This window comes from Dendrobates tinctorius, unplaced genomic scaffold, assembly GCF_039654945.1.
Source record: "Dendrobates tinctorius isolate UK_male_01 unplaced genomic scaffold, ASM3965494v1 ptg000269l, whole genome shotgun sequence".
NCBI lineage: Eukaryota > Metazoa > Chordata > Amphibia > Anura > Dendrobatidae > Dendrobates > Dendrobates tinctorius.
Window position 1 is genome coordinate 4,472,577 of NW_027361936.1, and position 10,031 is coordinate 4,482,607.

At 39.8% G+C, this 10,031-nt stretch overlaps 1 protein-coding gene and 1 long non-coding RNA gene across 2 annotated transcripts in view; both read left to right on the forward strand.

Annotated features, from left to right (window-relative positions):
• The window catches only part of PAPOLG (poly(A) polymerase gamma), a 97,743-nt gene extending 94,479 nt beyond the window's left edge, over nucleotides 1-3,264 (forward strand). The window contains exon 22 of the mRNA XM_073559305.1: nucleotides 105-3,264. Within this exon, the coding sequence (XP_073415406.1) occupies nucleotides 105-203 (99 nt within the window). The 3' untranslated portion in view covers nucleotides 204-3,264. The remainder of the gene's footprint in view (nucleotides 1-104) is intronic.
• A 2,759-nt stretch (nucleotides 3,265-6,023) lies between these two features.
• On the forward strand, nucleotides 6,024-8,655 carry LOC141069603 (uncharacterized). The gene is made up of 2 exons (XR_012226605.1): nucleotides 6,024-7,562; nucleotides 7,646-8,655. It is a non-coding gene; the product is annotated as an uncharacterized lncRNA (long non-coding RNA).
• Nucleotides 8,656-10,031: the final 1,376 nt, after the last annotated feature.

The window sequence follows — 10,031 nt, forward strand, 5'->3', positions numbered from 1 at the left end:
TTCTCTCTTCTATGCATATTTTGTGGGCTAAGCTATAAACTTGCACCGTTATATTGTTTTCTTAAGAGTTTTACCATCAACCTGATGTTTTAATCTGTTTGTAGAGGCTACCCAGTAAAGAGCTACCAGATGCATCTTCTCCTGTGCCAACCAGTACTATTCGGGTCATTAAAAACTCTATCAGACTAACTCTAAACCGGTAACTGCACTACGTATCATGTAAAGCAATAACTGCATGGTTATGAGGTCAGTCCATGTCTGTGACTATAGATGGCTGTGCTGAATGCGTTACGACTTCTGTATAATACAAACCTCATGGACACTGGCTATCTTTGTGGGGATTGATAACATTAAGGATGCTCATGAGTAGCGCCAAAGACTTGCGTGAAAAAAAACCTTGTGTTTTTCTGTCTCTTTGGCAGTGATGCTGCAGCTATAAAGATCAGTAACTTATGTTGTCTTCTGTCCCAGTGTAAAAAAAAAAAAAAATAAAAAAAAAAAAATGAAAATGCAATCTACTGAGGACATCTTCCCCCAAATGTATAGAATAATACGGGTCTCCTCCCCCTATGCCACATACTGCCATGATGATCTACATACAGTTTTATATCTCTTTTAGTGTTTACTTTTTCAGTTTTGTTTTTTTTTTTTTTGTTTTGTATAAGAAAAAAATCAAAATTATATATAAGAAAAAAAACTCTTTGGACGTTTTTGCAGATGCAGGACCCTGTAAATGTTTGCCTTTCGTCTGTTTTTTCCAAACTATAGTATTTAAAAAAAAAAAAAAAATGGGAAAAAAATCGTTTTGTATTGTGATTGTAACGAAACTTCACGTTCTGTTTTGTATCACCCCTTTTTGTCTTTGAATTCGTAATTGTATATTCAGAAGGAAAGAAAAAAACTTGCATTGCTTTACATTACCTCATTTACAGTCCAGAGACGCCAATTGTCCTGGACTTGACAAAGCCTCCGATTTTTCAGGCTTTCTGAAATTCACAGCCCTGCAAGCGATGCAGATTTGCTATTTTTGTTGTTCTTGAAAACTAGATGCTGAAATGTCTCCTGTGGAGACTCGTAACGTAAATTACCATTTACTTCAAGGTTCTATTTAAAAATGATCCCGACATCCCCGTAGGTTATCAAATTGGTTTTGAATGGAAACTTTCTTTTTCTTGCACAGTTCACAAAATCTGAAATGGTTTGCTGCGTTGTCATGGGTTTATGCGTTGGTTTTAAAGAGGACTTGTCACTTGCTCAAAAAATTGAGATCAATACCTTGTAAAAATCCCTGAGCTCCTCTTTACCTGCCTCTTTTAAGTTTTGTGCTGCGTTGCTCTGTTGCAAAAATATTCATATTTTATGCTTTTGGAGTACATTATGTGAAATCTCTGCTTGCTGTTCAACTGAGTTTCTTCAGATGCATGTGCGTGCTTTCACACCTCCGCAGCTTGTGAGACTGACACACTGGTAAATCAGCTGATGAGGAGTGATTGAAAGCATATTGAGGCATGTACTTTCACCCCTCCTCCCAGAGAACACTGTGAAGAAATGCTAAACCGAGATTTCACATATTTCCCTCCAGAAGTAACATATGAAATATCTCTGCAGTGGAGTGTACACAGCGAAAAATGAAAATCGACAGCACATTTATGGTAGCTTTGGGATTTTAATTTGGTTCTTTAGAGCAAAGGACGGTTACTTTTAACTAGGATTTTCATTATTGAATCAAAGATCAGAGTAGTTGAAGCTTGTGATTTTGTTTGTGTGTTTTTTGTTTTCCCCCTCATTAGCGGCCATTTTTTGGATGAGTCTGTGCAGCCGGCTTACAATCGCTGACCAGAAAGCCAGTTGAAAGATAGACAGTATGGCCATTCTTCCTACTGTTGCTTTTATAAAAATGACAGCTGTGGCAATTGGTCAGAGAAAAGCCAACATTTCTAAGGTGCAGAACACATTTACTGTTTATATTCCCTTTATCGGAGTGTGTCGGCGCAAGTAACTTTAAACGCAGTATGGGCGTTCTGTGCACCTTGGCGCAGTGGTGCTCTTCAGTGCACCTTCCCACCTACTTGTTTTCCAACTATCTCCACACGCCTCTCATTTGATGGGCAGCTCTGTCATTGCAGGAATCAAAACGGTCAGCAATAGATGGAGAACAAGTAGGTGAGAAGGTGCACAGGACTGCTTAGCTACGCCAAGGGTGGACCTAGCACCTGTGCTTGGTTTGAACAGTCTGAAAGCCGCTTTTTTTTTTTTTTTTTTTTTTGTTTGTTTTCTGGTATGTTTCCATGTGTGATTAAAGAGGTTTTCTGGTCCAAATTGATAAGTCTGCAGTTACTCTAAGTGGCTGCAGACGTATGAATCACCCCCCCAGTGCACGCACTGTGGGGATTTACACACCTTCCGGTCCCCACTCGGAAACCGTTATCAGTTATACATGCTCCCGGCCAGGGCCTGTCTAGTGGACGTGGCCTTGCTCCATACACTAGTATGACGCAAGGCTGCGCCCCGTCTAGTGACTAGAGGGCTTGCCCACTGGACGGGCTTTGGTCAGAAGTCTGTACAACTCATACATACCCTCCGGTCCCGGCTCAGAAACCGGTGAAAACAGTGCACGCACTGGAGGGATTCTGAGGTCTGCAGTCACGCAGTTCACAGGATTTGTGTTAATCGTTAATACCTAGTACAGAAGGGCATAATGCACTTTCCAAATAAGAACAAAGCTTGGGCTGCTGTTAATTTTGGATTATTTTGTTCAGTTTCTTTAAACTCTCTGATTTTGTATGGAATCCATCCTGACATCACTTCTTACAGAAGACCCCTCACTAGTCATGGAGAGGAACCTTAGGACCCCAGTACTAGTAATCTATGGTGCCCCCATGTAATCTAACGTTTATACACTTTCTTGTTGATGTGTGGATTGTAGGAAAGCCCATTTATAACACGAAAAACGATTTCAGGATTGTCTAATCCCATGGTCGCTCCTCACATGAAACGCAGTGCTCGACTAAACCGACAGCGGTAGAAACCTCACATCCATCTCCGCTACCTTCCTCAGGAACTCTGTATTTATTTTTCTCAGTTGTCTCATCCATGTCATTGTGTTCCAGACAATCCATAGACCAGTACCGGCGTATTCTCCTCACAATTGTCGTACAGTTACTTGCACTGTTTTGTAGTATAACCCATTGTGTACAGTTTATTTTTGTATGTAAAGCAGCATCACCTTTTCAAAGATAAATAAAAAAAGCAATACAATCCCAACCGTGTTCTCTGTGGTGTTTAATGGTAACCAGAATAAGAAATAAATGTTGTGAAATGCAATCAATCGTTCATTTAAAGGGAGTCTGTCAGCCAGTTTGCTATTTAATCTGCAAGCATCATAATGTAGGGACAGAGAGCCTGATTTCAGGGGTGTTGGGCATGGGCTGTAGTTTTAATTACAACCAGTGTTTCTCCTTTGCCTCATTGGGGGACACAGGATCAGGATTTTGTGCTTTGCTGCGTTTTTTGTACATAGAGCATGTCACTACTTTCAGCGTTTTTCACCCACTGACTTGAATGGGGTTGCAAAAGCGCACCAAAAACGCAGATGTTATCTGCAGCGTTTTTGCTGCAGAAAAGTCATGGACATTAGCATGGACAAAGAGACAAACGCAGGTTTAGGTGTGTATTTTTGTCTATCACTTCATTGGGGGGACACAGGAAACCATGAGTGTATGCTGCTGACACTATGCATAAAAAGGTTAGCTCCTCCCCAGTGTACACCCCACTGACTGGCATGAAGACACATGCTGCAACATTCCACTGAGATTATTTTGCCTTTCTAACCATTTGGTTTCTCTCACATAACCTTTTTAGATTCAAACAACATTATATAATATCGTATTTTTCCGGTTATGAGACCCATCAGATTATAAAATGCGCCCCAAATTGAGGAGAAAAATAGGAAAAAAAAACTTTATTTAAAAAAAAAAAAAAAAAATGTTGCTTCTTATAATCCATGCGTCTTATTGCTTACCGGGGTGGTGGCTGCAGTGAAGCGGTGTCGCTGCTGGAGGAGGCAAGAGAGGAGCGTTGCCGCCGGCTGGGATGAGGGGGTGTTCGGATGTGCAGTGCACCGCTCAGGGTGTTCTGTGCTGCTTCTGCTTCCGGTGTCTGGTGCTGCTGCTGCGGGGGCTCTGTCGACATTTTGTGAAAGGCCAGAGCCCCCCGCAGTTCCGCACATCGGAACACCCCCTCATCCCAGCCTGCAGCCATGCTCAACTCTTTCAACATTATAAGACTCACCCACATTTTCCCCCAAAATTTTTGGGGAAAAAGTGAATCTTATAATCCGAAAAATACGGTACACGAACACTGTTTTAGAACCATGTGTGATTGGCATATTTTGGTGATATCGTCACCTACTATACCTTGAGGTGTACATATTATGTTGGTTTTCTGGTACACCCACCTTTGTTCATCTGTGGTGTTTTACTGTTTACCATATATTTTTTTTTTTTTTTTTTTTTTTTTTTACTAAAGCTTGTCTTACCATTCTTTACTTTCCATTGACATAGCTTAGCCTTTTTTTCCCCCCTTCTTTTGGCGTAAAGTAGTAATTTTGTTTCACACCATCTTTGAACCAAATAATTGCCGGTACTGAGAAATGGGGGAAGTGCAAGGGTTCCAAAACAGCTGAAATGGTGAAAAGGCTCAAATCTGTCATCGTTTTGTGTTTTACAGTGTTATGTAGTAAAAATAACTTTATCACATCATTGCTTGTGTCACTATTACAGCAACACAAATCATGCTCCGCAGACATGGCTTCACAAGAGTACCAGCATGGCAGTGAGGGGCCTTTCAGCAAGCCCCTGGCTGCAATGATAACATATTTCCTAACTGTATGGGTGCCTGCCACGGATATATGGGAATGATTGCTGTCAACAGTAGTGATCGCTACTCTCCATCCACTGCTTTTCGAGGCAGATGCTGGCTGTTAAACACAGCCAGCTAATGAGTCTGCTTCATATACCTTCCTCCACCTTAATATGTTAAGGCAGAGTTTCCAAAACCCCGTCCCCATGGCCCCTCAAAGTCATGTTTTCAGGATTTCTAATACTAAGGAAATTCTGAAATCTTGACCTGTTTGGGTCAGTGGGGACTGGAGTCTGGGAGACACTGTTTTAAGGGTCTGGAAAGGGTTAAACAACTAAATTTTTCCATTCTTATTGGAAAAATAGTCTGATTCTAAACGTGGTGAAAAAGGTTTGGATCTCTTTAACTTGAAGAGGATCCGTGGATTCTGCCACCTATGAGAGATTCCATATCAAAGTTTAAAATGTTAATTCAAATCTTCAGAAATTCAAACTTTTTTTTGTAGCTGTTTGGAACCGAAGTGTTTAATCTTTAGTGTAAAGTTTAATTTTTATTTAAAAAAAAAAAAAAGTCAACATGGAAAGTTTAGTTACAACTTTAAGCATTTGTCAGATAGTGGCGTTTACACACAGGGAACCTGTCATGTTCAGAATTAGTTTTATTATTCAGATATAGGGGTAATCTGCCTGTAAGTAGCATTCAGTTCCTGAAATCCTGATTAGGCTTACCGGAGCAACGCCTACAGGGAGAAAATGAAGTTTTGTTTTATCTGCGGCCGTTTATTTCCAGTCATTGGGGCGTTGCACAGAGCGGTGCAATCACTGCTTAGAATGGTGCATTATCGCTCCCCTACAGTTTGACAGCCTGCTCCACACACCTACTGCACAGTTGGCGCACAAAAACTAATTTCTCAAGGTAATCAGATAACCAGGTATAAGTAATAAAGGGTGGATTTAATGGTAATGTAAAAAAAAAAAAAAAAAAATTCTAACATACATTATGTACTCCAAACAAGCACAATTGAAGAATATAACTTGGATCATAGAAATGGGCTATTTTTGCCAAACATTTAAAAGGTATGGTTGGAACTAAAAAAAATATAAATATATATATATATATATATATATATATATATTTTTTTTTTTTTGTCCTTGACACCTGCAAATGTATTGATTTGCCATCACTGCTTCGAGTAATGTGATGTTTTATATCCAATACCCAACTGTTTCACACCGGAAAGTGCTAGAAATAATTACATCATGGCCATCGGGTCCATAAGCAGGAAGAGTGATTTTCTGGGGTCATACTCCACTTTCATACTCTCGGAAAGTTCTAGTTAGAGGGGGGAAAATAACTCTTGACTCTTTTAAAATTACCTTGAAAAAATAGTGTCTATTTTACTACAGTAAAATCAGTTGGAAGGTATTGTTAGGATGAACAATAATGTTCAATAGTTGCCTGCCCCTGGCCCACTGGGTATTGATCAGTGGCCACTAAAAGAATCACACCACACATAGTCGGATGTAATCTCTGATCAATCTATGGCATAGTTCCAAGAGAGCCAGAGTGAGAGCGTTTATTGATTCAAACATAGATTTATACATCCCCTGTAGAATGGGAGTGTTCGGATGTATTCCATTGGTTAGTGGGTTGGGCAGTGAGCTAGTCCGGGCGGATCCATGTGGTCATCTGTCCGGGTTGGTCCATGAGGTCACAGTGGGTGGATCCTTGGAGCACATGGTGGTTTGGCTGAACTGGAAATTCCAGTTCCAATAGCACATGGCATGAGGTAAGCAGGAGATGGCAGCCATCTTTAGTGTCACACTTTGATCTGAAAAAGCTCATGTAAGGTGAAATGATACCCTTGAGGTTAATTAAGTATTTGAACTTAAGGCTCTCCTCAACAGTATTATAATCCATTTTCATCTCGTGATGAATCAGACTTTTCTTGCATAGTTTTAGAAATCGCTGAAGAAAAATATTGGCTTCAAATGTTTTTAAAGAGAATCTGTCAGTAGGTGTTTGCAATTTAATCGGAGGGCACAATCCGGTAGAGACTGAGAAACTGATTTCAGGGATGTGATTAGTCTGTGTGCTGACATTTCAATACAATGAAGATTTTATCAGCAGGAGATAATCACTGCCTAGGCTAGCTCCCTCCTGTGCTTTTTTGGCCACGCCCCTCCTCTGATAAGCAGCTCACTGTCAATATACAATGTACATGGAGAGCCTGATGTGGGCGGGGGTAGCTTTCTGAGCTCTGCTACAGCTAAAAATTGTCCCAACTGCTGCACCCAGTAATCGAAATGCTATACATCATTGGCTTCAGCTTCTCTTTTACTACATCATGCTGCTCTCAGTTGAGGTAGCAAAACCTTGCTGACAGATTCCTGTTAAGAAAACGTATATTACTGCAAAACCTGCGCCAATCAGGCTTCAATGTGAATTTAAAAGTATTAGAACTGGCTAATAAAACCAATTAATCTGATAATTGCAGCTTTTAAGTGCATTGTCACGTGAAGGGGAAATGTTTATGTACTACAATATGAACCTCTAAATAAAACATATTTTTGAAGGAATATGGATGTTCTGTTTCTCTTCTATTTTTGCAAGTTGAAGGTCCAACAAGAGCGGCCCCTGTAACCAGTTACTACTTCCAGCCAGTGTTGTACTAAGGATTATTGTTGAAAATTCCAGACCTGGTAACCCCATTTATTCTTCTACATTTATATTTATATATATATATATATTATTTTATTTTTTTTTTTTTTAAATATTTCTTTAGGTAAATGGCTGTTCTGAACATGACCGGTTCCCTATAAATACAGATGCTAAGAAGTTGCTTCAAAAATGTATCTAAAATGTGGACAACCTTCTATGAATAGCGTGCTGCTGTTGATCTTCCTGATTTTAATTTCTGATACATAAAAAAAAAAAATCCCTCTAGGTTGTCACTCAGAATATATTGTCTGGAGCTTCTATGCAGATTTTTGTCAACGACCTTCATTGTACAGAAGTGAATTAGATGTTTTAACAGGGAAATAGGCCATCAGCTTGTAGGGGAAGCTGCGAATTGGTGTAATGTAAAATATCTGACTACACTCCAAAATGTGACGGCGCACGCGTCTCTTACAAGTAAGGCGGTATCATGAGCTAAATGATTGTCCACCAGGTGGCAGCATGTTACCAAAGTGATTGCGTGAGGTTATCAATGTTAACTGGGGAGAGAATTAGTGTTCTGTGATAATTAAGAAAACTCATATGTGGCATCTGAGGATTGTTTTTGAAGTTTAAATGTTTGTGTTTTTATGTATGATTCATACAATTTTCACTTACTGTATTTTGTTTTATTTCCCTTCATTAAATATTACATTTGTGTTTTGTTTTTTTTTCCTCCCTTTCTAAGAGCCACAATGTTTTTATTTTTCCATTGTCTGAGCTACATGAAGGCTTGTTTTTTTTTTGTTTTTTGTTTTTTTTTGCCGGATGAGCAGTAGTTTTATGACACCATTCATTTTAACATTTAATGTAGTAAAAATCAAGCTGACAAGCGTACTTGCAGTTTTCCCCTATCTGCTCCTCTTGACTCGTCTGTGCTGGCGTCGCCCTTATCTTGATTGACCAAGAACAGCTTTTCGTTTGAATGTGCCGTCATCTCCAGGGAGTGTCTGCCATACTGCTCCTAACGGGCCATTACCAAGGTCCAGGTGAGCTAAAACGTTGGGCTATCTTGTAATGTATGGTACCCCAGAACGTGACCTGCTGACTGATCAATAAATGTAATTTTCACTGCAATTGTGTGCAGTTATCTTTCCTTTATTATGAGACTTGCATGGAGAAAGACTTCAGTGCCACACCGGAAAAGCTGTGTGATCCGGCTAGTCTGAATAATAGTCAATCTGTCAGTGTAGGAACACGTGCCCTGTACACCATACATATTGCACAGATAAGTTATGACTGATGTGCTCTGTGATCTTCATTAGACACCAGTTTGCCGCAAGCTCTTTAGCTCCCTCTAGTGGTGTCTGCAGGTAACAAGAATATAGAGCAATTTGTTTTCTGGGCTAGTTTAGGCCATCAACAAGTGCACACTCTCGTGAGAACGCTACAGTCTGTTAGTCTGTGAAGACAGCATGTGATATTCACCTAGTAATGAGTGGTTAGTGTGCGATCATTATGTATATATGTTTATATTTTTATATTTTCCACCTGTTTCTGTGTGTTTAGATATATAAAGTGCTGTTTGGGCAAGTGACTTTAAAAGAGTACCATTGTTGGCAAAACTTGAGTGACAACGGTCACATGAAGCCTCGTTCGTATTGCACCACAATGTGGTTTATTGAACAAGGTGCACTTAAAAATAAACAATCTTAGATGCCAACATGATGGCAGTCAGTGAGCGTGAGCCAAGGTTTTGCATTCAGCTGCAAGAGTGCAGTGAGACCGCTCCAGGTTGCTGCAGGTAAGTCAAAGACTTGCAGAACCGGCAGTAGAAGATGAAAGGAGTGGGGTCCTGTGGAGGCTAAATGGTGTCAGGTTTCCACTACCAAGAGTAGAAGTACATGGGTCCATAACAGGTCAGAAAAGATGTACTTGGGTAGGACCATTAGAGGCATTGGAATAGGTAGCAAGGCATATTTGTGAGCCACACGGAGCCAGTGCACAGGGACCGTTGCCTTACCGAACAGACTGTGTTGTCGCACGATGGTTATGGGAAAGTTACTGCAAACCTAAGATTTTACAATTCTGACCACTGTCAGTTTATAAGGTAATAACTCTGGAACACTACAGCGTATCCCAGTGATTCTTCGATTGAACATATTGTATTTCATAATAGTGGTAATTTTTATTTATGAAAATATTAGAAATAATTAACATCTTTCACATGTCTGCATTACATCGGCATCTTTTTTTTTTTTTTTTTAAACATAAGTTGTTTCTTTTTGTTAGGAAGTTAGAAGGGTTGAAAGTTGATCAGCAATTTCTCATTTTTCCCAAAAAATTGACAAACTTTTTTTTTAAAGGGGGTGCTTCACAGGAATTAATGTGTAAGGAAAAAATGAAAATTTTACTACTTTCACAAATTTTTACTTCAGCTCCAATTTTTTTTTCATGTTCACAAGGCTAAGGCTAGTTTCACACTAGCATTTTCGGGAGCAGGGCCGCTGCTA